The sequence below is a fragment of the Mirounga leonina genome, unplaced genomic scaffold (genome assembly GCF_011800145.1).
Source record: "Mirounga leonina isolate KUSES-001 unplaced genomic scaffold, KU_Mleo_1.0 Mir_125, whole genome shotgun sequence".
NCBI classification, from domain to species: Eukaryota; Metazoa; Chordata; class Mammalia; order Carnivora; family Phocidae; genus Mirounga; species Mirounga leonina.
The window spans coordinates 41,251,617-41,279,450 of NW_023270305.1; the positions used below are offsets into that span (position 1 = coordinate 41,251,617).

Sequence of the window (27,834 nt, forward strand, 5' to 3'; positions counted from 1 at the left end):
CTGTGGGTTGCCTCTTTGTTTTGTTGACTGTTTCCTTTGCTGTGCAGAAGCTTTTTATCTTGATGAAATCCCAAAAGTTCATTTTTGCTTTTGTTTCAGTAGCTTTTGGAGATGTATCTTGAAAGAATTTGCTGTGGGTGATGTCAAAGAGGTTACTGCCTATGTCTCACATTGAGGTCTTTCATTCACTTTGCGTTTATCTTTGTGAATGGTGTTAGAGAATGGTCGAGTTTCATTCTTCTGCATGTGGCTGTCCATTTTCCCAGCACCATTTATTGAAGAGACTGTCTTTTTTCCATTGCATGTTTTTTCCTGCTTTGTCAAAGATTATTTGACCATAGAGTTGAGGGTTCATATCTGGGTTCTCTATTCTGTTCCATTGGTCTATATGTCTGTTTTTGTGCCAGTACCATGCTGTCTTGGTGATCACGGCTTTGTAATATAGCTTGAAATTGGGCAACGTGATGCCCCCAGCTTTGTTTTTCTTTTTCAACATTTCCTTGGCGATTCGGGGTCTTTTCTGATCCATACAAATTTTAGGAATGTTTGTTCCAGCACTTTGAAAAATGTCATTGGAATTTTGATCGGGATGGCATTGAAGGTATAGATTGCTCTGGGTAGCATAGACATTTTAACAGTGTTTATTCTTCCGATCCATGAGCATGGAATATTTTTCCATCTTTTTGTGTCTTCTTCAATTTCTTTCATGAGTGTTTTGTAGTTCCTAGAGTATAGATCCTTTACTTCTTTGGTTAGGTTTATTATGAGGTATCTTACGGTTTTTGGTGCTATTGAAAATGGAATCGTTTCTCTAATTTCACTTTCTACAGTTGCATTGTTAGTTTATAAGAAAGCAACTGATTTCTGTGCATTGATTTTGTATCCTGCCACATTACTGAATTGCTGGATGAGTTCTAGTAATTTGGGGGTGGTGTCTCTTGGGTTTTCCACATAAAGTATCATGTCGTCTGCGAAAAGAGAGAGTTTGACTTCTTCTTTGCCATTTTGCATACCTTTTATTTCTTTTTGTTGTCTGATTGCTGTTGCTAGGACTTCTAGTACTATGTTGAACAACAGTGGTGAGAGTGGGCATCCTTGACGTGTTCCTGCTCTTAAGGGAGAGGCTCTCAGCTTTTCCCCATTGAGGATGATATTTGCTGTGGGTTTATCATAGATGGATTTTATGAACTTGAGGAATGTTCCCTCTATGCCTATACTCTGAAGAGTTTTAATCAGGAAAGGATGTTGTATTTTGTCAAATGCTTTTTCTGCATCAATTGAGAGGACCATATGGTTCTTCTCCCTCCTCTTATTAATGTGTTCTATCACATTGACTGATTTGGGAATGTTGAACCACCCTTGCATCCCGGGGATGAATCCCACTTGGTTGTGGTGGATGATCCTTTTAATGTATTGTTGGATCCTATTAGCTAGTATTTTGTTGAGGATTTTGGAATCCATATTCATCAGGGATATCGGTCTGAAATTCTCCTTTTTGATGGGGTCTTTGCCTGGTTTGGGGATTAAGGTAATGCTGGCCTCATAGAATGAGTTTGGAAGTTTTCCTTCTGTTTCTGTTTTTTGAAACAGCTTCAATAGAATAGGTATTATTTCTTCTTTGAATGTTTGGTAGAATTCCCCAGGGAATCCATCAGGCCCTGGACTCTTGTGTTTTGGAAGGTTTTTGATCACTGCTTCAATCTCGTTACTGGTTATTGGCCTATTCAGGTTGTCAATTTCTTCCTGTTTCAGTCTTGGCAGCTTATAGGTTTCCAGGAAGGCCTCCATTTCCCCAGATTGCTCAGTTTATTGGCATATAGTTGTTGATAATAATTTCTAATAATTGTTTCTATTTCCTTGGTGTTAGTTGTGATCTCTCCCCTTTCATTCATAATTTTATTAATTTGGGTCCTTTCTCTTTTCTTTTGGATAAGTCTGGCCAGTGGTTTATCGATCTTATTAATCCTTTCAAAGAACCAACTTCTAGTTTCGTTCATCTGATCTACTGTGTTTCTGGTTTCTAATTCATTGATTTCTGCTCTAATTTTAATTATTTCTCTTCTAATGTGTGGCTTAGGCATCGTTTGTTGTTTTTTCTCTAGTTCTTTAAGGTGTAGAGTTAGTTGGTGAATTCGGGATTTTTCTATTTTTTTGAGTGAGGCTTGGATGACTATGTATTTCCCCCTTAGGACCGCCTTTGCAGTATCCCATAGGTTTTGGACCTATGTGTTTTCCTTCTCACTGATTTCCATGAATTGTTTAAATTCTTCTTTGATTTCCTGGTTGACCCAAACATTCTTGAGCAGAGTGGTCTTTAGCTTCCAAGTGTTTGAATTTCTGCCAAATTTTTTCTTGTGATTGAGTTCCAGTTTTAGAGCACTGTAGTCTGAGAATATGCAGGGAATAATCTCATTCTTTTGGTATAGGTTGAGACCTGATTTGTGACCCAGTATGTGGTCTATTCTGGAGAAAGTTCCAATTGCGCTCGAGAAGAATGAGTATTCTGTTGTTTTAGGGTGGAATGTTTTGTAAATATCTATGAGGTCCATCTGGTCCAATGTATCATTCAAAGCTCTTGTTTCCTTGTTGATTTTCTGCTTAGATAATCTGTCCATTGCTGAAAGTGGAGTATTGAGGTCTCCTACAATTAACGTATTGTTATCAATATGACTCTTTATTTTGGTTAACAGTTGGCTTATGTAGATGGCTGCTCCCATGTTGGGGGCATAGATATTTACAATTGTTAGATCTTCTTGTTGGATAGACCCTTTAAGAATGATATAGTGTCCTTCTGTGTCTCTAATTACAGACTTTAGTTTAAAATCTAATTTGTCTGATATAAGAATTGCTACCCCAGCTTTCCTTTGAGGTCCACTGGCATGGAAGATGGATCTCCATCCCTTCACTTTCAGTCTGGATGTATCTTTAGGTTCAAAATGAGTGTCTTGTAGACAGCATATGGATGGGTCCTGTCTTTTTATCCAGTCTGCAGCCCTGTGCCGTTTTATGGGAGTGTTTAGGCCATTCACGTTGAGAGTGATTATTGAAAGATATGAATTAATTGTCATCACGTTGCCTGTGAAGACGTTGTTTTTATAGATTGTCCCTGTAAATTTCTGTTGTATATCACTGTTGGGGTCTTTCTCCTTTTATAGAACCCCCCTTAATATTTCTTGCAGGGCCAGCTTAGTGGTCACATATTCTTTCAGTTTCTGCTGGTCATGGAAGTTCTGCATCTCTCCATCCATTCTAAATGAAAGCCTTGCTGGATAAAGTATTCTTGGCTGCATGTTCTTCTCATTTAGTACCCTGAATATGTCTTGCCAAGCCTTTCTGGCTTGCCAGGTCTCTGTGGTTAGGTCTGACGTTATTCTGATGTTCCTCCCTCTGTACATAAGGAATCTCTTCCCCCTAACTGCCCTTAAAATGGTTTCCTTGGTTCTAAGATTTGCAAGTTTTACTATTACATGCCGGGGTATTGGCCTGTTTTCCTTGATCTTGGGAGGGGTCCTCTCTGCCTCTAGGACGCGAATGTTTGTTTCACTCCCCAGATTAGGGAAGTTCTCAGCTACGATTTGCTCAAATACATCTTCTAGTCCTCTCTCTCTCTCCACTCCCTCCGGGATTCCAATTATTCTGACATTGGAACGCTTCATGGTGTCACTTATTTCTCTGATTCTGTTTTCATGGATTCTGAGTTGTTTTTCCCTGGCCTCCTCTTTTCCCTTTTTATCTATTATAGTGTCTTCCAGGTCGCTTATTCTCTCTTCTGGCTCAGTTACCCTAGCTGTTAGATTATCTAGATTGGATTGGATCTCATTGATAGCATTTTTAAGTTTTGCCAATTCACCTTTTATTTCTGCCCTTAGAGACTCTATGTTGCCATTAACTGATTTCTCCATTCTAGCTATTGTCTTCACAATTGCTAGCCTGAATTCCATCTCCGACATCTTGGTTATATCTGCATCCATTTGTAAATCTGCAGCATAAGTCATTATCTCTGGGTCTTTTCTATTTTGGGGGCTCCTCCTCCTAGTCATTCTGTTGATGGGTGTTGAGGGAATGTATGGAGTCCAGATTATTGACCAGAACCCAAGCAAGATGCACCTGTTTTCTTGGGCCTTAGGGTTGCTGGCCTCTTGTTTTCCCAGCCTGTCTTCTGCGGGAGGGGCCTGCCGCGCTGTTACTCAGGCAACCCTGTTTGGGCGGAGTTGCCCTGCCCCCCTGTGGCGGGGCATGGGCTCAGCGGGAATCAGTTTTGGGGGCTTTTGTTCTCTGGTGGCTTTCCCTGGCGGCTTTCCACATCTCTTCCGCAAGTCAGAGCAGAAGAGACCGTTTCCAACCCTCTGCCTCAGAGCAGAGAGACCACAATCTGTTCTTCAGTGAGCTCTCCAGGCCACACCGTCTCCATCTCTGTCCGTGCTGCTATAAACTGCAGTGTCCTGGGTTGTGCACCCCTCCGCAGTGCTCCCAGTCCTACCTCCAGGTCGGGCCACGTCTCTGCCCTTTGCACTTCTAAAACCGCCAGCCACTCCCAGTTCGCTGGTGCGACCCCGCCATTCCAGGTTTCCACCCCGGGGGCTGCCCTAAAGTCCTTTCCCTGCCGCTACCGGTCTGAGAGTCTGTGCCCGCCCCCAGCGCGCGAGGCTGTCACTCACCAGCGGTGTAGGATCCCCATGGCCAGGCACCCTCCCGCTGCCGTTTATCCTCTGATATCTGCCCGCGGAATCACAGCTCCCCATACCTCAAAACCAACCGCCTGCGATATTCTGCTTGTAGAGATCCAGATCTTCTTACATCTCAGGCTGGTTTCGTGGGTGCTCAGAGTGGTCTGGTGGATATCCAGCTCAATTCTGGGGACCAGTTGAAATAGGGTCCCCTACTCTTCCACCATCTTTCCCCCGCTCAATTGCGAATCCAGGCTCCAGCTTTTAGGCAAGTTTCTCTGCTGACAGCGTAGCCGTCCCCATTCTTCTTTTTTAGACATTCCCCAACCATTTTCAGACATTTACTTTTTCAGAAGAACTTCAGAATTAGTCACGTGGTCCAAAACTACTCTTTTGGGATTTTGATTGGAATAGCTTGAACCTACCCACTGACTTGGGGTTGACGTCTTGCAAAACGGAGCCTGCTGGCCGGGTGCTCCTGGCAGCTCTCCAGGCTGTCTGGTGCCGCCCTCTGCTGGGCTGTCTCGGGCCTTCCCACTCGGCTCCTCCACCCAGCCTCTGATTCTGTCCTCTAGAAAGAACAAATCCCTATACATCCTTGGTCTAATTTCTTTCCTTCCCCAGATGACATATGGATTTTAATATGAACTATGAGAACCAAAGCCCAGAGTGGCCTTGTAGAATCCCCAGGCCCTGCAGCAGAAGCCGTGGGGAAATGCTTTTTTGTCAGGAACGCTTTCTTTGCTCCCCGCAAACCACACCCCATAAGGCAGACACTGAACACAGGTGTGACTGGCCCTGAGTAGCCAGGCTCCAGTTGATACTTTTTTTTAAACAGCTTTATTATTATAGGTTATCATCAACTTCCCTCATTTTAAATGTACAATTAAATGATTTTTTAGTGAATGTAGAGTTGTGCGACCATCACTGAATCCAGTTTGGGAACATTTCTGCCACCCCCAAAAAGACCCCTCATGCCCATGTATGGTCTTCCTCTGGAATGTCACTTTGCCCTGAGCACAACAACATCAGGAGAAGTGAGGGGGAGAGTGGGAGGGTTCCCAAGATCTTCTGCCTGTGAGTCTAGCACCAATGTCCCAACAACATGCAGCGCATGCACATGACTTGCCAGCTATCACCCCTTGCCCCAAGGAGACCTCGTGGGGGCTGCTCCTGAGGGCAGAGGCCACGCTGAGCCCCATCCTAACCCCTTCCAGGTGGATAAAGTTTGAAGAAAAGGTAGAGGAAGGAGGCGAACGCTGGAGCAAGCCCCACGTGTCCACACTGTCGCTTCACAGCCTCTTCGAGCTGCGGACCTGCTTGCAGACGGGGACGGTGCTGCTGGATTTGGACAGCGGCTCCTTACCACAGATCATAGGTGAGGCAGGGACCACCGGGGCCCCAGAAAGCCATGACAGCCTTGTGCCCACACCTGGTCTGTGTGACGCCCGCCTGATTCTGCGGACACCAGGCTCTGGGTCTGACACTCCCAAGACAGCGGCACAATGGCTCCAGGTCTGGGGCCCATGTAAAGCTCATTCTCTGAAACGCCATCCTGCAAGGGAGCAAAAAGGAGAGGGGCTTCCTAGCGTTGTCAGAGATAACCTATTGCCATGGCAACCTGTTTCTTGTCAGAGTAAAGGGATCATCATGCATCTTTAGGAAATTAGCTCTCATTTAGTGGAGCGGTGAAGGGAGACAATAAGGCTGGCCTTATTATCCCTAAAACGTTTTGCCAATTTTGTTCTACTACATTCAAATTTGCCACAAGTATTTTGTCCCAAATGCTTTTCTAAAAGGAATTCATGTTAGGACTAAAACCATCGAACACAGAACTTTTGTGCTTCTTAGGCTACTTCATTGACTTTTCACAATAGTGCCGATAGAGCAAAGAATTGTATATACACACACACAGACGCACACGTGTGCACATACCCAAAGGCCTGTGACCTGCTCGTGTTTCCACAGTTTGTGGCAAAGCTGGGACTATTTCCACATCTCCTGCCTCCTTTAGTCACTTTTAATCCCACTGATAATAGATGAAACTGAAGACCCCCACACTCCTGGTCCGTCTGTCCCACATAGATGAGGCATGTCTGTTCCCCACTTAGATGACGTCATTGAGAAGCAAATTGAAGACGGCCTCCTGCGGCCCGAGCTCCGGGAGAGGGTCAGCTATGTCCTCCTGAGGAAACACCGTCACCAAACCAAGAAGCCCATCCACCGCTCCTTGGTTGACATTGGAAAGTCTGTCTCCTCCACCACCAGTGAGTTGGGCCATATGCTGGTGGGCAGTGGGCATGTGGGGACTGGTGTCAAGTCCCAGGGTCTGGGTGAGCCCACCTTGGTGGCTGGAGAGTCTTGGCAATGTAGAGGCTTCCTGAACTTCATGATCCTGGAGAAATTCTGAGGTTCTGGGGATCCCTCAACCTCCTTCTATGGCATGCCTGCAGAGACCTCAGCCATACCCCAGTGTGGTCCCCAGCAGCAGAACAGAACTAGTCCTAGGAAGAGAGCTGGTTCTCAGCCTGGGCTGCACATGGCGATCACCTGGGGGTATGAAACATGTCCCAGTGCCTCAGCCTCACCCTGAGAGCTGGATTCAGTTGATCTGGGGGATGGCCTGGGAACAGGGAGTTTAGAAAGCTCCCCAGGAGATTCTCTTGTGTGGTTAGGATTGCAAAATGCTGGTAGAGATGGCATGTATGTGGAAAGAGCTTGAAAGTCTCCCACTGAACCCCCAAGAAGAGCCAAGAGCCTTGGCAGAAAATGAAGCACATCAAGGCGATAGAAGGTTCTGGGTTCATCTCAAGTGTGCCAGGGCTTGTAAATCTGGCAGCTGTGTCACTGTGATTGACAGAGCCTGGGGCCATTAGGGAGAGTGGATTGTTCCAAGCACACATCTCCAACCCGCAACTCTCCACTCTTGATACTGCAGAGTCGAGATGCCCAGACAGTAGCCTTGCTGAACCTGCCAGATAAATGCAGCAATCAGAACAAAGTTGATGAGGTTGCTAAAGAAGGAATCTTAAGGAATCTCTTTAGATGAATTGTTTAAGATGGAAAGTGTTTAGCATATGATAATAACAGCAGGTGTAGAATCGGCACTTAGCATGTTCCGGGCACTATTCTGAGTGCTTTGCATGTATTAACTCACTTCATCTTCACAGTAACCCTGTGGCTAGGTACTGTTCTTGTTATCCCCATTTTACAGATGAGCAGCCTGAGGCACCAAGAGACTAAGTTACTTGCCTAAGATCACACAGCTAGTAAGTGGTGGAGTCAGGGATGAACCCAGCTGTCTACGACACCGGTTGCCTATTTAACAATTGTGTATCTATCTCATTCTCAAGAGTACAAATATTTTCTCTGTAATCTTGTTCAGACTGTTAACTTACTCAAAAGCAAAATATAAAACAACCAAAATAGGCTTTCTTCCAGAAAGGGGAAGAGACACGTCTCAAAGCCCAGCTTTGTTCAGGTAGAATGACTGGAAATGTAAGCCATGCTGACAGCAAGGCTGCTGACGCCAAATCCCTTCTGTTCCTCCTCCCAGATCGCAGCCCGGCCCGGAGCCCAGCAGCTGGTCCGAGCCTCCACCACTCCACCGAGGACCTGAGGATGCGGCAAAGTACCAGTTATGGCCGGCTGTGTGAGTGTGTTCTCAGCAGCTGCCTGTGGTGGCTGGGGAATGCCAGCTTCCGTAAGCTTTCGTGGGTGGGGGAGATAAAGGCCAGGACCTGTCTAGAATTCCCAGGACAGGCATTGGGAGAAATCTAACCTTCACCCCAAACCCGGGCTGTCTTTGGGGCCTAACTTACTACCCTAAGTGTCTAGGTAACTGCTCTGACTGATGCAACTCTAAATCAAATGCTGGCATAATCAGTACCCAATCCTATGGTGCTAGGCATTTTTGTCTTAGTCTGTACCTTTGTTTCCCCCAGAATGGTCATCAGTCCCATTTTTGGTAAGAAGTGTTCCTCGAAACTGAATTAGAAACAGGCTAGGGACTTTCCTCTGCCATGCCTGGATGACAGCCTTGTGCACCACGACCATGGGATGCTGGCAGTCACAGCCCCCCTCGCATCCTGGGAATGGGTGAGGGTACTTGTGAGGTGAATGGTCACAGACAGGGCTTTTCAGGCAGTTCATCGGAGGGAACACACAGGTGAGCTGTGAAGCAAAGAAAAGAGAATCTGCAAAATGGAAAGAAAAGAGTGAGAAGAGTATGTTCCTGTTTAAGTACTTTTACTAAAAGGCCAAGATATGAATAAGTTATGTCAGCTGTGCCCTGACCAGGCCCAAGGAATGATTTGGAGGGCAGTGTGGGCCCTGGCCAAGGGCTCAGCTACAGTCTTTTCTCTCTGTTGTTGGTGGCCCCGGGTCCCCAGTCTTCCTGGCCTTGGTTATTCCACATAGGGATGCCAGGAGGCGGCAGGCAACGAATGGCTCTGGGGCGAGCCTGCCTCCCAGTTGTTCATTGTGTCTGAGATCACCGTTATGGCCAACACTGCAGTGAAGGAAGCCTGGAGAAAATGTCCTGTGTGCACACCATCCCACCCCGGGGTGGCCCCTGGAAGGCTCAAAGAGGAGACACGCCTGAGTCTTGGAGAGCAAATAGGGGTTTTCCAGGAGCACGTGGTAGGGTGGGGGCGACGCAGGAGAGGGGTGTTCCAAACAAAGGAAACGAACAGCAGAAGGAAGGCACTGTGAAGGGGGCAGTTCACTTCATGAGAAGGGCAGGGCCTGAGGGCAAGAGGGTCAAACTGAAGAGGGCCCACATGCCCTGCAAAAGGACCCTCCCTGCCTCTACTGTGAAGGTAATGGGACCTCTGAGTTTTAAGCAGAGGCAAACCATGATCCCGGTGCATTGAGTTTAAGGTGCCAGGTGGGGCTGCCCAGTGGATTCTGGGGCTCGAGAGAGAGGTATAGAGTGGAGACCCAATCTGGACATCCTCAGCCCAGGGTGGGTATGAAGCAATGGGGGATGAAGGGGGTGAAGCCTCTGCAGGGAGTGAAGGCAAAGCAAGGCCCTGAGCCCAGCAGGTGAGGATCCTGGATACAAGTAAGAAGAAGGGAGCCAAGAGAGGGCAGAGTTCTGGCAGCTAGAGTATGCCACAGGCCACAGAAAGCCAAGAAATAACAGGTCTGAGAATGCCCATTGGATGTGGCTGCTGCTGGGGAATGAGAGCTGACTTTCTCCTCCCTTAACGGGGGAAGGAACCATTGGGCAGTTCAGATAATTTGCCATCACTGTTCTCCCCACAAGAGAGCCCCGCCTTCCTTCCTTTTGCCGGCCAAATCCTTGACCATCTTGCAACACGCACATGGGTCATGGGGGAGTCCAAGTCCAAGCTCAGTGACACCTGGCACCTCACCTGATAATGTGTCTGTGTCCCTCCCCTCCTTCAGGGCCTGGCACAGAGCAGACATCTCGGTCTCTGCCCAAGGGGGCTGGACGGAGGGGTAGCGAGCAGCAGACTGAGGAGTGAGAAGGGAAGAGAGAGAAGAAGAGGGAGCAGAGGCTAGCTCCAGGGGCTGAGGGATGAGGGGGAGGGGGTCTTGCTTTGGTTATGAAGCCAGGAGAAGCATGTGTAGGGACCAAGGGAAAAGGACCTGCAAGAGCCTGACTTCCCCTTCTTTTCCTTCTCTCCCAGGTCATGCCCAGAGCAGAAGCATGAATGATATTTCTCGCACCCCAAACACAGACCAGGTAGACCCTACACTTGGCTGCAGTGAAGGCCCAGGGCAGAAAGGCGCCTTTGGTTTCAGGGGCAGGGAGGCCCTACAGACAGAACTTCACTCCCATGAGGGAGTAGGAGTCCCCAGGAAGGACCCGGGTGGGGGCTCTGGGCTGCCTTGGTGACTAGCCAGCCCATCAGTCAGGTACTGACCAAGCCCCATATGCTGGTGCCATGCCAGGCACTAGGGGGAGTGGGGGACAGAGAAGCATATCAGGTGAGGGGCCAGCCGTCCCTGAGCTTGGGAATTGTTGGACAGAGAAGAGCAGCACACAGTCTCACCTCCTCCATGGCCGGACACCCATTGTGGAAGAGCCAACTCCCATCTGCTTGGGCCGCAGGGGGCTGGGGGATGAGGCCTGCTGTCCAGCAAGCCTGGGCTCTCTTGTCTGACCCCTCCGCTCACACTGCAATTGAGCAAAGTTGCCACCCATCAAGGAATGTCTTAGGGATCCAGTCGTTGCCTGTTCACTTGGTCCTGGTGTTAACCCATTTTGAGTCTTCTCATCCAGAAATAGGGCAAAGTATTTGGTTATTTCAGTCTCCTGAGAAATGCTTGGAGAATTTAAAGTCAGGCCTTCACAGCAATCTGGATGAGAGCTAAAACCACTGATGAGAGTATCCATGGGCATCTTGTTTCCCCTCTCCCTGACCAGCGGAAAAACAAATTCATGAAGAAGATCCCCAAGGACTCAGAAGCCTCCAACGTGCTCGTGGGCGAGGTGGACTTCCTGGACCAGCCGTTCATCGCCTTCGTGCGTCTCATCCAGTCAGCCATGCTGGGAGGAGTGACTGAGGTGCCTGTCCCCACCAGGTGAGGGCCACTGAAATCTGACCCCCCTCACCTGCCTGAGGGAAACCAGCTGTCCATGTAGTGGGCACAAAGGGCTGTTGGAAACATCCCTAAAATATAGAAGGAAAATCAGTCAATTGCTGGGGAGGGAAATCTTCTGACTAGGAGAGGGTTTTAGAGTTAATTTAAAATAATCATAAAAAAGAAGGAGCTGAGACAGACACTGTTGGCTGGGTTTGGGCAACAAGACAATGGTGAGGATGCTCAAGGGGAAGCTGGTGGAAGCAAAGAAGAGATGTCTTTCCGGAGCAAATATGGGATTCAAAGGAGGGAAGGGACAAGTGTGTGGTCAATTCATGAGTTAAGAATGAATAATGTCCAGGGCCAGAGAATCCCTCTCTTCACCTGCTTCAATTTGTCCTTCTCGCTTCCTCCACCTCCTCCTCCTTCCTCTTCTTTGCAGATTTCTGTTCATACTGCTTGGACCTTCTGGGAGAGCAAAATCCTACAATGAAATTGGCCGTGCCATTGCAACCCTCATGGTAGACGATGTAAGTGGTAACGAGAAGCATGTACTCCTGACTGTCATGGCTCCTGCATCAAGCACTGGGCCTTCATTCACTCACTTATCCAACAGGCCCATTGGAGCACCTACTGTGTTGCCAGGCTTGTGTAGGGCGCTGAGGGTTATGAGAATCGGGGCCGTCACTGCCCTTTAGAAGCACCAATCAAGGGGGAGGGACAGACCTGTAATTCTGAAGTGAACCACATGCTAACTGTCCTGGCAGCCAAGCGAGGCCTCACACAGGAGAGGGCTTTACACTAAGGATGAGCAGGAGTGAGGTCGACCCTGCAGAAGCCTAAGAGGCAGGCATTCCAGATGAAGGGAAAAGGAGCCAAAGCTTGGAGATGGAGAAGCTGAATAAAAGTGGTTCAGCTTAGGCTCAGTGTAAGAACTTCAAGAGCAGGAGGGGAGCCCGAGATGACATGGAGCCTGGAGGCACAGCCTAGAGCTCTCTCTGTCCCAGGAGTGAATGGGAGCCTAGAAGATGTTCAACACAGGCGGGATCTGTACGTCAGAAAGAACGCCCTGAAGACATCTGGAAGGATGCAGCCTAACCTTCCAAGGATGAGGCACTAGGAAGTTATAATCAGATCTAAAATATCTGAGATTTTGGGACTGGGCTCTGAACAGGTTTTCAAATGAGCTTGCTCCATGCCAAACTGAAAGCAGAAAGGTTAGGTGATTGAGCCAAAGTCCTACAGCTAGGACACGGAGACCTGGCCTTCAGGTCTTCGCCCAAGGCCCGCTGCTCCCCACTGTGCTGAATTTCACCTGCAGGGCTCTGTCCTTCCTTCCCTACAGACAGAGTAAGCTGGTAGGAGTAAAGGTTCAGAGGGATTTTCTCTGACACTATACGTGATGTGCTCCCAGGAGGTGGCTAAGAAGCAGACCTCAGCAAGATGTCCCCTTCCTCTTCCCTTGCCAGCTCTTCAGTGACGTGGCCTATAAAGCCCGGAATCGGGAAGACCTGATAGCAGGGATTGATGAGTTTCTGGATGAGGTCATTGTCCTTCCTCCTGGAGAATGGGACCCAAATATCCGAATTGAGCCCCCCAAGAAGGTGCCCTCTGCTGATAAGAGGTGTGTGTGTGGATGGAGAGGTGGCGAGGAGGGAAGTGGTTCAAAGGGAGTTCTGAGTCTGTCCATGGCTTTTCTGGTCAGCATAGACGGGGTTGTGGTATTTCTTCTCCTGGTGTCATTTTATTTCTTAAAAAAGAAAAGAAAAGAAAGCAATATGCTGCATGTGAACATCTGTAACATCTGGGTGACCTGTGCATGGGTACCGTGACATCATCTGCATCTGTCTCTGTCTTTTAAGATATTTCATGTTTTTTGTTGGAGAGGTAAGAGGTGTTCTTGGGACAGTTCTAGAAGGCCTAAGCTTGTCCCAGGATTGGGAGCGCCATCGTCTTCTGCCCCCTTGCTCCTTACAGGAAATCCGTGTTCTCGCTGATGGAGCTAGGCCAGATGAACGGCTCTGCAGGGGGAGGCGGCGGGGCGGCTGCAGGAGGCGGCGGCGGAGGCTCTGGCAGTGGCGGCGGGGCCGGCGGAGGGAGCAGCGGGGATGACGGAGAGATGCCAGCCATGCACGAAATCGGGGAAGAGCTTATCTGGACGGGAAGGTGCCCACCCCAGGCCTGACGGTGACGCCAGCCAACCTTTAGGCTTGTCTCCTTCTCACCCAGCTGCGGGAACCTTCCCCCAGCTCTGCCTGCAGCGCCCCCTCCCGGCCATGGGGTCTGGCCACTGCACTCTTTTCCTCCCCACACCTTCAAAACCCTTCTGGATCTGGCGAAAGGGTTGTGGCAGGAGAAGGGAAGTGGGGCCCAGCACTGCAGTGGATGCACCCGAATTTTCTCTAGACTCTGTTCCTGTATGAGTCTTCTAGGGCTGTCCTAACAAAGTGTCATATTCTAGGTGGCTTAAGCAATAGAAGTTTTCTCTCACAGTTCTGGAGGGTAGAAGTTCCAAATCAAGGCATTGGCAGGGCCAGCTCCCTCTGAGACCCTGGGCGGCATCCTTCCTTCCCTCTCTCCAGCTTCTGGTGGTGACCGGCCATCCTCAGTGTCCTTGGCTTGCAGCGGTGTGGCTCCAGTCTCTGCGTCTGTCCTCACCTGGTGTTCTCCCCGTGTGTCTTCCTGGGGCACTTCCTCTTCTTCTGAGGACACTAGTCATATTGGATTAAGACCCACCCCCATGACCTCATCTTAACTTGATTACATCAGCAAAGACCCTATTTCCCTATAACATCACATTCACAGGTACTGGGGTTAGGATTTCAATGTGTCTTTGGGGGTGACACAATTCATAACAGTACCATTTGAATTTTTTTCCCTTTTTTCTTTGTTTAAGAGAGAGAGAGGGTGAGAGACTTTGGGTTGGGTTTCCTTGCTGGCTCTTAGAATAATTCAGGTTTCTCTGAATTTAGGAAAGGACATGGCCCTGCAAAGCTATGTGTGAATTATGATTTTGAGAACGGAGTCATGTTTTATATGCCTTTGGCTCTATGCCAGCCAGTAGTTCCAAATTGGGGGTAGCTTTGCCTGCACCCCCATCCTCCCCCAGGACACATTTGGCAATGTCCAGAGACATTTTTGTGTGCCACAACTAGAGGGGGATGCTGCTGGCATCTAGTGGACAGATGCTATGAGGCACAGGGCAGCCCTACAACAAAGGATTACCCAGCCCGACTTGTCAGTAGTACCAAAGCCGAGAAACCCTGCTCCATGCCAAGCGTTGCCTTAGGAGCTGTGGGGGAAGAGTAGACCCAATAAACACTGTCCCTAAACCTGAAATTCCCCACTCAATTGTTCCAGAGAATAAAGAAACCAGTTATAAGATTCAGAACCTGCCCGTGATGAATATCGGATGTCTCTTTCTCCTAAAGTTGGACACACCTGTATTGACCAAGCACAGGCAGATGCCCTGCAGATGATCAGGGACATCTCTGAGGAGGACGTCTAGGACTTCTGTGGACCCCACGATTTCCGTTCCCCATGGAATGTTAGGTCTACTCCAGGACATGTCCCCATCAGGCCTCCCCTCTCTCGCATCCAGGCTGTCATGACCACCTTTCCAGTGAGGATGATGCTGACCACAAACTTTCATTCCTGCAAAAAATCCTTCCCTGCCTTTAAATGTTCTGGTAGAAAGGTCCCTCTAGTCAAGTTCCCTTCCTCGCCCCAGATTCTGCAGGCTCCTGTAAATAGCCCTGCCCCTGTGCTGGTGTTTGTGGGGAGAAAGCAGCCCCTGGGCCTGTCTTGAGCAGGTTCTTCGGTGGCCTGCTTCTGGATATCAAGAGGAAGCTGCCCTGGTTCCCAAGTGACTTCTATGACGGCTTCCACATCCAGTCCATCTCTGCCATCCTATTCATCTACCTTGGCTGCATCACCAACGCAATCACCTTTGGTGGGCTTCTGGGGGATGCCACTGACAATTATCAGGTGTGTGTGAGCTGTGGACAGGAGTGCAAACCTCCATAAAATCTGATGCCACCAGGTGGCGGTAAGGAGCTTCATCCCGTAATCCCAAAACCAAGGCTTGGGTTTCATCCACCATGGGGTTCAGACTATCATTTTTAGTAATCCTTTACCCTTCAAAAAATAATAAGCTGATAGTATTAAAAGACCTAAAGCTAAATCATGTTACTAAAGTCCAAATGTAAGGATGACATAAATAGATCAAACTTGTTCAACGTTTATTTTATGTATTAAGTAGTATTAATTGCACTATATGTTTTTTTGTTAATTTTTATTATTGAAGGGTAGTTGACATGCAATGTTATATTAGTTTTCAGATATATAACATAGTGATTTTGGGAGGAGAGGGCCCAAAATAAAAGATGAGCACTGTGGCCTGAGCCCGTGGCTGGATTCTAACCTATGCCAAGAGGCCCCTTCTCCTGCCTCCATTGAGCCTCATACTCTTCATGCCCCCAGGGAGTGATGGAGAGCTTCCTGGGCACTGCCATGGCTGGCGCCTTGTTCTGCCTCTTCTCGGGACAGCCTCTCATCATCCTCAGCAGCACAGGGCCCATCCTCATCTTTGAGAAGCTCCTCTTCGACTTCAGCAAGTAGGTGCCCTTGGCAGCCCCCGGTGCCTGCTCTCACACCTGGGGCAGTATACCAAGGCCAGGACAAGGGAAGAGGCCCAAAAGGGAGGCAGGGGTGAGGAGGCACCAAAGCTGCCTTTATTACCTATGGGAAGGACTGTCAGGTGGTCCCTCCTGACTCCCTCCAGCTACCTGCCTTTAGCCATCCTAGTGCATTTTAGCATAGCTGATAGGGAGACATCAAGGCAAGACAAGAGGAGACAATTCTCACTAATGTGTAAACAGTTATGTCTGGAAGTCAGTGCGGTCTTGAGCTGGAGGTCTGAAGGCTATGCCCTGAGCCAGGCAGCTCCTGTCACAACTCTGGGCTCAGTTGCCTCATCTACAACATGAGGCCAGTTAAAGGCCTCCCCCAGCTCTGTCACTCTGATATTCCCTGTTGTTCATTCACCCTGGGTGTTTGTTACCAAATGTGTAAGAATTGAGATGTCTTAGCACCTTCCTGCCACCCCCATGAGATTCTTTCCCAGAATTTGTGAAGATGAGACAACCCCACCCAGGAATTGTCCCTGTCCCTAGTCCTCTCACATTTCCTAGGAGGGCATTTGTGCCATAGGAGGGACAGGTGAGCCACTAAGAGTGGGTCTGGGGAGCCAAGCACATACAAGAGCCCTGGGCTCAAGGCCCCTTCCTTCCCTCTGTCTTCCAGAGGCAATGGTCTGGACTACATGGAGTTCCGCCTCTGGATTGGCCTCCACTCAGCCATCCAGTGCCTTATCCTGGTGGCCACAGATGCCAGCTTTATCATCAAGTATATCACCCGCTTCACAGAAGAGGGCTTCTCCACCCTTATCAGCTTCATCTTCATCTATGATGCCATCAAGAAGATGATTGGTGCCTTCAAGTACTACCCCATCAATATGGACTTTAAGCCTGACTCCATCACCACCTACAAATGCGAGTGTGTCGCCCCTGACACAGGTGACCGGTAATCCCAGATGTGCCCTGGGCTCCCACCCACTCACTCTCCCCCCACCACAGCTCTCTACTGAAATGTAGGAGATACCACCATGAGAGGTATCAGCCCCCTTGGGTGGTAACAAGTGACCTGAACACTACCTGGATGTCCATCTGCCAAGGGTGATGTAAAAAGAATTCCTGGGGCGCCCGAGTGGCTCAGTCAGTTAAGCGCTGACTCTTGGTTTTGGCTCAGGTCATGATCTCAGGGTCATAAGATCGAGCCCCGGATCAGGCAGGTGGATCCTGCTTAAGATTCTCTCTCCCCCTCTCCCTCTGCTCCCCACCATCCCTGCTAGTTTGCTCTCTTAAAAAAAAAAAAAAAATTCCTGCACTGGGTGGGAGGTTGAATCAACCACTGGTCAACCTAATAATACTTGGTACTGTTCCTGTGGAATTCCTTACTGACCAGAAAAGTGTCATCTGTATAGTTAGGGCTTCCTATAGTCTCAACCACTGGCCTCCCTTCACAGTCCTCCTCATGCCCTCAGAGCCTTCAGTGGACTGTGCCTGGGGTGGCCAGGATGCTGCAGAGCAGGGACACCCATAGATAGATAGATCTAGAGAGAGAGAGAGAGAGAGAGAGCCATCCATATATCTCTGAGCACCACCAAGCTGGACTCACAGAGAGCAAATTGAGGTCCAGAGACTACCTAAGGTCACACTGAACCTCAGTTTCCCTAGCTGTGGAAGAGGGATATCAATGCTGGCTCTGCCGGTCTCATGGAACTCTTGTGAGGCTTTCAAATCTATACCCAGATCGGACTGGAGTTTGACACAAGTAGACTTTATGTTGTTTAGCACTTTAACACATGTTATTGATAAAAGATTGATCATAAGTCAATCAAAAATATTTACTGTACAGTCACCATGTACCTGCTTTAGACTAGGCCTCATGGAGAGGAAGACGTCCTGACCTCAGGGAGTATAGTTTTGGTTATACCCTCTCTCCCTCTGTCACTGCACTGGTTTTGTAAAGAAGTCTAGACTTAATTTTTTTCTATCATTCATTTAGAGTTATTTCATTAAAATCCAACAATAGGTGAAGCTACTGTTTGTCCCAAGCCAGAACATGTTGGTGCCCAGGGGATGGGAGAGATCCTACCTGCAGGCCCTTTTCATTCTGCCCTGGGGTGAATCTCTCCTCTGTGGCCTGGGCCCCCTCAGGGCACTCCCATCTGCTGCTTGTGCCCACTGGACGGTGGTTTTGTTGCACTGACTGAACCCCAATGTTCCCACAAACATGGCTTTTGGAAGTACACGGCCTCAATCTCTTTTAGAGACAGTCCAAATTCTGGGGTCATATGTGGCACTTTGGTCATTCTGAGAATCATCTGTCCACAGGAGAAACCAAACATAGACATACCCTAAGAACAGGGGACATAGGAGCATACAAGGTTGGATTTGAGGGCTGTAATAAAATCTACTGGCCTCCAAATAGCGCCCCCTCTGGCCTTGCCCAGGTGCCTGATGTCACCTCATTATTTTGGGTCACTCTATTGCCATGGTTCTCAAAGTGTGGTTCCCAGAAGCAGCCTTAGCACCTCCAGGAACTTGTTAGAAATAAATACTCTTGGGCCTCACCCCACACCTGCTAATCAGAAACTCTGGGGTAGGGCGAGCTGTACAATAAGAAGCCTTCCAGGTGATTCTGACGCATGCTTAAGTTTGAGAACCATTGCTCTGTTGAACTATTAATTAGTAATACGTAGTCATTACTAGCCACTAACCCTAGTCAGATTAGATTTTCAGTTTCTTCACCAAGAGTAAAGAAACTGGAATCAGGACAAGTTAGTTTTGATTAAAATATGAAAGGAAAGTTCTCAACAACAGGAGATAGGGGAGGGGAGAACTAAGTGAGGAGGGTTTCTTTCCCAGTCCCTGGGCCACTTGCTTACAAAATGGTCCACGTTCCTAGCTTTACTGCAAAGCCCAGTCTGGCCAAGGCACCCTCTCAGTCTTCCCCACTCTTCATCCTAAGAGCTTGTTGTGTGGGTGCGCTCTTTTTAAATTTAATCTTGTTTCCATTGTAACTGATTTGTATTCTGTTTATGGATGCTGCACACACCGATTGGCTGCTTTCAATCCCAAGTGAGTACCACTTTGTAAACACTAGAATTTAAAAATATTTGATACTTGGACCCTTTCTGGAATTTTTCCATGTTCTATTTCATCCTTCTTCATCTCAAAGTGACTTTCAGATAACTCTACCCAATATAAAAGAATGGCTAAGCCTAAACAGAAGACATCAAAGGAGTGTCTGGTCTGACAAGCTTGGGCAATGGAAAGGCGCCTGAACCCTCCAGGCTCAAGCGTTAGCTGGGAGTCCTCTAGTGTTTGTGTGGGTAGCCCTGAGTTAGCCTTCTTGCCCACTTTCTCTGCTCTGTTGTTAATTGTGCATCGTGTTCTCTCGGTCAGTGGTGTGAAGTAAGGCAGCAGATGTCCTGATTTCTGTAAGTGAAGCTTTCTTCAGAATAATCATAACAAACCTCTGGTTTGTAGAGCTTTTAGGACTATTCTGCCCTGGGTCGAGACTGAATTCCTTAGTCACTCCCAGCCCCAGCTGGCCCAGAAGTAGGCAGCACGGAGGGGCCCTGTGATCACATCCACCCTGTGACGGCGTGTTGGAAGTTGAGGGAAACTTCAAGAATAGCCTCTACTTCACTCTGGCTTCCTAACCAACCATGGAGAGCCAGCAGGAGCCAAATGGCTTGCAGTACCTTTCAGATTTATTGCCAGCAAACTGGCTAGCTGGCCTCCTCCCTCTCTCCCCAAACCTGCTGCACTGGAGCTACTTAATGGAGAGGGGCCAGGGCGCAATGAGCTGCCCTCACAAGGGAAGCCACTCCTGGGCTCTGAGCAATGGTGGGAGATGGAAAAGCTGGGGGCCTGGTGGGGGCTGAAGGCTCCTAACCCAGCAGCTGCTGACCCATCCCATGTCCTGTGCTCATCCACAGCAAATACAACCATGTTCAATGCTTCAGCCCTGCTGCCACCAAACACCAACACTTCTCTGGTAAGTGTCCTCTCCTCTTACTCAGACATTCGAGGGCTTTTGTCTGTGGGGAGAGTGAGAGAAGTTGGGAAACAGAGGCTGGGCTTGCCATTTTATGGCAAGCCAGACTTGTAGAGGTCAGTCCCAGCTACACATCAGGGTCACCCATGGAGCTCTGTAAATGCGTACTTTTACTGTAAGTATATATTGTCAAAACCTCCCCTTTTAAACATGTCTCATCCTATTAAATCCGTGTGTATAAATATCACACACACAGGCTCACACACATGAAGGGGAGGTAGAGGTGAGGAATGGTAAATAGGGCTGCAGAAACAACAGTATAAACCCAGTTTCCCAGCTGGCTTTTTACCCTCTTCCTTGCCTTTCAACCTAGCACCTCCATCTCCCACCTAACAGTGCCACTCCCCAGCCCCAGAAAGGTTATTAATGCTACCCCCCTCGCTGAATCTGATCTGTCCTGTGTGCTCACGAGTCCCTGTCAGTTCTGGTCTGCCCCTCCCCAGAACGATGAGCAGTGGCCCTCAGGAGAGGGGCCCGGCCTGAGTGGTTCCAATGGTGGGAAGTCCAAAAGCAGGAGAAGCTCCTGGTGGGCTTTGGGGGAGGTCTTTGGACTTTCTGTGTCCCTGAGGTTGCTCCTTTAGTCACTCCTGCAGAGGCAGCCGACTGCTCGGCTGGCAACTTAACCTAAGGTCTTTCAAATATTTGGTTTCGAGTGAGGAAGAATGGAATCAGCCAGTGCCTAAGCCTGGATACTTACTATGTGCGAGGTGCTGTGTGCACCCTGAGGGCTAAAAGGACATAAAAAACCAGATGTGGCCCTTGCCTGCCCTCCAACTTGCGTGTGATGTACGTGTGGAGATGAGCATGAAGGCTAATGGGACAGCAGAAGCAGAGTATGCCATGTGCCAAATATAGGCCAAACGTGTCCTTCCAGCCACGGAGACAGGAGGCACCCCACAAGCTGGAGAGGAAAGCCTCAGAGAGAAAGTGGAATGTGGTCTGGCCTTGAAGGTCGGGAAAGTGGGTTCCCCAGAGAGAAGCGCCTTCCAGGCCCAGGGACCAGCACAGACAGAAGGGCAAATAAGGAAAACACAAACCGTGTTCCGAGGACAGGGAGCGGACCAGGCCGGCCGAGACAGCAGGAGGGTGTGGCCCTGCACAGGGGAAGCCCACGAGATGAGCGGGGACAGAGCTGTGGGGCCAGCCTGGTGGGGCAGTGGAGGCATGCAGCCCGGCTGGGGGCAGCCTTACTAGCTTCCGTGACTGAGGGAGGCCCTGACACGCAGCAGATGTCTTGCAAATCTGGATTTCTCTCTTCACGTGGTGTTTTCTGATCCCGGGCTTTCCCACAGTGTGGCAGTCTCACATTGCCCAGAGGGTGAGCGCAGATCCGGCAAGGCCCCTCAAGGCCTCGGCTCCAGACCCTGCTCAAAGCCACTTCCTCCCCATTCCACTGGTCTGAGCAGACCCAGGGCCAGGCCAGATTCAAAAGGGTGGAGAAATAGACCACTTTTTGATGGGAGAACTGTTGGTGTGACCTGGAGGAGTGTGGACACAGGGAGGCACGATTCATTGGAAACCACTGTTATATCGAAGTCCCACACTCCTCTTAATCCAAACATTCACTACACGTGGTTACAAACACCTGTTTACTTCATTTTGCTGGTTCCTGAATATTTACAATAATTTTTTGAAATATATATTAAATTTTATTATAAATTACTCTGCTTTTATTACACTTAGAAACATATGCATGTGAACATATACGTGTGTATACACATATATGTCTATATATGCACTCATATACATACACTTAGAGAGATATATCTATGTGTGTGTATATATATATACATACATAGTTGTACATATATAGATATTTCTATATATGTAATTGTTTTGTGTACCCTGGACTTTAAGCATCTAGACATGAAAAGGGGAAGTGACTGACCCAAGAGAGATCTGACAAGGGTCAGGTGTAAGCCCCAATATGTGAAAAGGTGTGCACAGGGGAAGGAAAAGGAAGAATAAATGTGACATACTCCAGGAAAGAGATCCATAGTTGACTGAGCTGGTAGCCAAGCGTGCTGGAGGAGAGGGCATCCCACCCTCTGAGCTGCTTCTCCTCAATAACTCAGCAGTGCAATCTAAAACACACTGAAGAAACACGTGTTCACTCCTGCTCTGCCCAGGGGCCCCGCTGTTTGTTGTTCCTTGACACACCTGTCTCCAGGAACATAATTCTGTTGCTGGGCCCCGTGGAGGGTGGGAGGGGTGTGTGGGCTGCCTGAGGGACTCTAGGGGCAAGGATACAGCTGACTCCCCAGGAAGGCCCTGACCCTTTCTCTCCTGTGCTTGGTCTCCAAGTACAACCCCCTTAACCTCACAGCACTGGACTGGTCTCTGCTGAGCAAGAAGGAATGTCTGAACTACGGTGGGCAGCTGCTCGGGAATTCCTGCCAGTTCATCCCTGACCTGGCACTCATGTCTTTCATCCTTTTCTTTGGGACGTACTCCATGACCCTGACACTGAAGAAGTTCAAATTCAGCCGCTATTTCCCGACCAAGGTAAGCTTGCCCTGCCCTGAGTATTTTTCTCAATATTTCATAAAGACTAAATAAAAGACTCTTTAGGAAGTTTTGCAGTGTACGAGCTGAGGAAAAAATAGCGTGCTTGCAACACAAATGCATCCTCAAGACAAACTCCCTCTCTTCCTCCCTACTTCCAACCAGAGCGTAGCCAAGTCACCTTTTATGTAAAAGATTTAGAGCAGTGATTGCATCTGAGAATGTCTATTTCCTGAAGGATGAAATATAATTCATATAGTAGGAAATTCTTTTATCACTATTTCCCCCCTTAAATTTCTTACAAATTGCTCTGTTGCCTCCTGGAATTTAGTGTTGCAGAGAAGAATGACACCATGCCACTCCATACCCGTCAGATTGGTAAAGATATGAAGGTCTTGGGATACCAAGCGTTGGAGGTGAAAAGCAGGTGGGAGTGTAAATAGGCACAAGCAATTCAGAGAACTGGCACTCTCTGGTAGAGCTAAAGATGGATATGATTTTCCAATGGGCATTTCCACTTCCAGGAATACACCCCAGAGAAATCCTCACATGTGTGCAAGAATATTCACAGAAGCATTGATTCTAAGAGGAAAGCAATGAAAACAATCTAAGTTGATCTATCGACAGGAGAATGAAGAAACAAATGGGAAACAATCATACATTAAGCTGCAGTTCATATACATGTGGACTACAACTATATCCACAAGGAAGAATAGCACCAACATAATGTTAGCAAATAAAGCAAATTGCAGAAGGTTACAAATAATATGAAACCATTTATGTAAAATTTTAAACCGTGCAAAACAATGCCATATTTTGTTTAGGGCTATATACCTATTTAGTAAAAGTATTAAGACATGGGAAGAATAAAGTCCAAATTCAGAGCAGTGGATCTCTCTAGAGAGCAGAGACAGGGATGCCACTGGATCACACAGAGGCATCGACTGAATGTGTGTATTTTCATTTCTTAAGGTTCAGGGAGTTCACAGCTGTTTATCATATCCATCTTTATGTTAGGTCAGACCATACGAAATGAAGTGCATTGGACTGTTTTGCCCTACCAAAAAATGGCAAAGTCATATGGTTTAACTTAATAACTTTTTGATCCGGATGCTGGGGATACTGCAGAAAAACAATTGTAAACCTGCATACTGCTTGGCTTACCTGATCACGGTGATATAAAGCTGTTACTGATTTTCAACTTTTAGAATCACGTTACAGATAAACCACAAAAGACATGTGTTGATGGAACACAATGTGAGTGTTCTCAGATTTGACAATGTAAAGATCCACAGGGAACGGTCACAGATGGAACAGGATGGGGAGGGGAGGTGGGGGAAGGGCTGCAGCTAGCCTCACGTGACGGAGCATGTGCGTGACTGGCAAAGTCAGCAGAAAGAGAGGCTTCACTGTATAACTTGAAAGTACAAAGGAAACCCATAGAAAGAGTTTGAAAATAACTCTCAGGGCACCTGGGTGGCTCAGTCTTTAAGCATCTGCCTTCAGCTCAGGTCATGATCCCAGAGTCCTGGGATCGAGCTCCACATCAGGCTCCCTGCTCCGCGGGAAGTCTGCTTCTCCCTCTCCCACTCCCCCTGCTTGGGTTCCCTCTCTTGCTGTGTCTCTCTCTGTTAAATAAATAGATAAAATCTTGAAAAAAAAGAAAGAAAGAAAGAAAAAAGAACTCTCAAAGATTGGGACTGAGGAAAGGGCAGGAGGGACAGTGCAAGTAAGTCGAATCTTTATCAGTAGATCATGCTTTAATTTAGTAAATCGAAATATAAAAGTATAGCATATTGGATAATGACATGGAAGAAATCACCAGAACAACTAAAATCAAGCAGACATAGGGGTACATCCGGAGTGAGGCAAGGTGAGGTGGGGGACTTGGCTTTCTACACCATGTGAGTTTTTAATTAATTATATGTTATTTTAATAACAATTTTAAAGGGGAGTAAGGGGTACAGGGAATGCATTCAGTGTGCCGTAACCTGCCCCTGCCCTTCCTAACTTCTTTCCCTGTTGTTCTCTGGAACCTGCTCTCTTTGAAGAGATATAGAAAAGGCGGCAGTGTGGACGTTGACGAGGCGGCGGGGGGGGGCCTGGCCTAGGATGGGCATCCTGAGACACAGGAGCAAGAGGTGAAGGAAGGCCATCTAGTGGACAGAAGGTCTGAGAGCAGACAGGGGTCCCCAGCAGAATCAGGGACCTCCCTCCCAGCCTAGATGGCAGTGCAGCCATCTGCCACACATTTTCAGGAGGTAGGATTTCCTTTAGATCTAAGTTCAGCCTTGCCCTCAACCACCCTTTACGGGTGACCCAGTTCCGTCTTTCACACCAGAAAATGTTTTCAGCAGTGGCGCCATTAGTCACTGGCTAATAACAATTCCCACATTCACTAACCTATGCCAAGCCCTCTGAATGTGTCATAGCTCACTTATGTCTATGAGGTAGGTGCTATCATTATGTCCATTTTACAGACGAAGAAACTGAGGCTCCAAGAGATGACCTGCTTCTCCAGGGTTGCACAGCTGGCAAGGGCAGAGCCAGGATTTGAGCCTCAGTCTGCTGACACTGAAGCCCAAGTTCTTACCCGTGCTCCTCATGCTGCCAGGGGAGGACTGAGCCCTCCAGGAGGAGGGTAGGTGCTTCCCTCACTTGCCCATCTCCTTCCTGCAGGTCCGGGCCCTGGTAGCTGACTTTTCCATTATTTTCTCCATCCTGCTGTTCTGTGGAATCGATGCCTGCTTCGGCCTGGCGACCCCCAAGCTGCATGTGCCCAGTGTCATCAAGGTTTGCCCCTGGCCCCTGCTCTGGGTGTTAGCCCTGCCTGCCCACCAGCTTCAGTGCCTTTCCCCTCTATGCCGATCAAACTTCCATAGACTCTCAGCCAAGAAACCCAGGGGTTTCTCTGGGTATGCTCCACCCTTCCTCCACACAGCCTCCCAGCGGGTGGTCCCTTAGGATGGTAGGTTAGGGACATATTCAGAGTGAAATCCTGCTGTGGAGTTACGGAGTGGGGAAGGTGCTGAAACCCCCCCTCCAGCCCAGCAGAAGCCCCCTGATTTCCACTTACGGAGCTACAACCCCCTGGCTCCAGCAGTCTTTAAGCGGCGTCACCTGGGGTCTGTTGAAAATGATCCCCTAGAACACTGATTCTCAAAGTGTGGTCCCCAGACTAACATCATCACATCATCACCTGAGAACTTGTTAGAAATGCATCTTCTCAGCCCCATCCCAGACCTGTGGAATCAGGAAGTCTGGGGATGGGGCCCAGAGTTCTGTATTTTAATAAGCACCGCCCACCCCCGAAAGGGCCTGCCAAGCTTGAGAATCACTGCTGCAGGAATTCCCCATCATTCCTGAGTTGGTGCTGTTTGCTCGTAGCTAAGCTCAGGCCCAGCTCCCTCACAAGGAGCGCCAACCACCTACACTAGGCATGGAGGTACAGGTTCTAGAACTCACCCTCCCTGCCTTTGAGGGCTTGACCTCCTCATGGTTACTTCAGGGTTCTTGTAAGTAGCTTGAACACAAAAAGTACCTCTTTCTCTTAAGTAAAACAAAAGATAGATTTCAGCCCAGCTCCTGCGTAGATAATCCCTTGTTCTTAATGTGCAAGTCTGAATTAATGTTTGGTGTTTTACAAACCATCCTGTAATGCTCCCCAGACAGGTGGCTCAGAGGAGAGGCAGAAACGTCAGGCACCGGGCCCATCAGATTCCTTATTCTTGCCTGTTGGGCCTCGTTCCTGCTTCTTGTTACGTTGCAGTTAGTGACTGCCAGATCTGTCCTCTGGCTCTGCACCTCCCTGGTCCCAATCAACCCCAGGGCAGCTGCCGCTGATGATCTTAGTGCCGCAGACACCATGTCCTTCCCGAGTCTGTCTGCATCTGTGGTCTCTTTACAGTTGCAGGTGTCTAATGTCTTGAAGGGAAAAGATTGCACTCAAAAAGCACCCCAGGTGGGGAGTGGTGGGAGGTCAGGGAGAGTGGGGCCCCGGGCAGCAAGTGCACTGGGACAAGGGAGAGAGGAAAGGGCTGTTTCCGTTTGCTCTGCTCAGCCCACACGGCCTGACCGAGGCTGGTTTGTGGCCCCCTTTGGGAAGAACCCGTGGTGGGTGTACCTGGCGAGCATCCTGCCCGCCCTGCTGGTGACCATCCTGATCTTCATGGACCAGCAGATCACCGCCGTCATAGTCAACCGGAAGGAGAACAAGCTGAGGGTAAGGCGGCCGCTAGGAGCAGGGCACAACCTCTTTCTTGCCCCAAAGTCAGAAGGAACAAAGAAGGGAGATGGTGCTTCTGTCAAAATGTGGGGCCATTTATAAAGCAAGATGTGAGGTCAGAAGACTAGAGTTCTGGTGCGTGTGTGGGGAAATGTGACCTCCAGATGTGGGTAAGGCCACCAGGGCCAGGACCAACCCCAGGCTGGGCCATTAGGCACAGGCTCCTTGCTTCTCCCGAAGTGACCTTCCAGCTGTGTACCTCCTGACCAGGAACTCGGGAGTCCGAGAAAATCTGGGATTTTGACGCAGAACCGTGAGGCAGAGGAGAATCCTTAGCCCTTCTGGTCCCTGCACCTCCCCTCCCTGCCTCTGGGCAACCCTCTCCCCATCCCAATCTAGACCACTCTGAGCTTGGTCTAAAGCCTGCCCCGGCCAAGACCCCACGTTCAAGAATTGCTGAGCTATTGTCACCACTGATAGGAGCCCTTCTTCCCAAGGACCCAAGCCCAGCGCCTGTCCAAGCCCAAACACCCCTCTCCTCCCTTTCCTGTGTCCCTTCCCTAGCTCAACAAACCCTGGGGTTGGTGATGCCTGAGCACCTCAGGGTGGTCACACCCTTAGAGTACCTAATGAAGGCCGAGGGGAGCCTTTTAACCATGTTCCACGAAATGGCTGCTCTGGGGAGATTTCTGTCTCCCTTCCCCCAGACCAACAGGTGGTCAGGTGCAGACTCCCTAGACAGCTTTTCCCCTCCCACTGCCCCATGCAGAAGGCTGCTGGCTACCATCTGGACCTGTTCTGGGTGGGCATCCTCATGGCCCTGTGCTCCTTCATGGGGCTCCCCTGGTATGTGGCGGCCACTGTCATCTCCATCGCCCACATCGACAGCCTCAAGATGGAGACGGAGACCAGCGCCCCTGGGGAGCAGCCCCAGTTCCTGGGGGTCAGGTAGGTGGGGAGGAGTGACTGGGGACTGCCTGAGCAGGGGTGTTTAGGTTGGGAGAAGGGAAGCAGGTTTTTCTTACTATCGAGCTATCTGACAGCCCAGGAACTTGGAGGATAGGAGTGATATTCCTAAGGGAGAGGGAGGGAGACAAAAATTCAGTTCTAAGTGGTGCTTTTTTGGTAATGAATTGCAAGCAGTCCACCACCATGGCCCGCGTGCACACTGACCTCTTAGCTGCATGGGCTACT

At 48.9% G+C, this 27,834-nt stretch overlaps 1 protein-coding gene across 1 annotated transcript in view; it reads left to right on the forward strand.

Annotated features, from left to right (window-relative positions):
• SLC4A5 (solute carrier family 4 member 5) overlaps window positions 1-27,834 on the forward strand; it is a 106,599-nt gene that overhangs the window by 64,274 nt on the left and 14,491 nt on the right. The window contains exons 7-22 of the mRNA XM_035001273.1: window positions 5,885-6,045; window positions 6,779-6,934; window positions 8,224-8,319; window positions 10,325-10,380; window positions 11,065-11,222; window positions 11,665-11,752; window positions 12,692-12,846; window positions 13,200-13,388; window positions 15,035-15,209; window positions 15,705-15,838; window positions 16,527-16,798; window positions 19,792-19,850; window positions 22,215-22,415; window positions 25,095-25,208; window positions 26,476-26,637; window positions 27,410-27,588. Of these exons, the coding sequence (XP_034857164.1) occupies window positions 5,885-6,045; window positions 6,779-6,934; window positions 8,224-8,319; window positions 10,325-10,380; window positions 11,065-11,222; window positions 11,665-11,752; window positions 12,692-12,846; window positions 13,200-13,388; window positions 15,035-15,209; window positions 15,705-15,838; window positions 16,527-16,798; window positions 19,792-19,850; window positions 22,215-22,415; window positions 25,095-25,208; window positions 26,476-26,637; window positions 27,410-27,588 (2,355 nt within the window). The remainder of the gene's footprint in view (window positions 1-5,884; window positions 6,046-6,778; window positions 6,935-8,223; window positions 8,320-10,324; window positions 10,381-11,064; window positions 11,223-11,664; window positions 11,753-12,691; window positions 12,847-13,199; window positions 13,389-15,034; window positions 15,210-15,704; window positions 15,839-16,526; window positions 16,799-19,791; window positions 19,851-22,214; window positions 22,416-25,094; window positions 25,209-26,475; window positions 26,638-27,409; window positions 27,589-27,834) is intronic.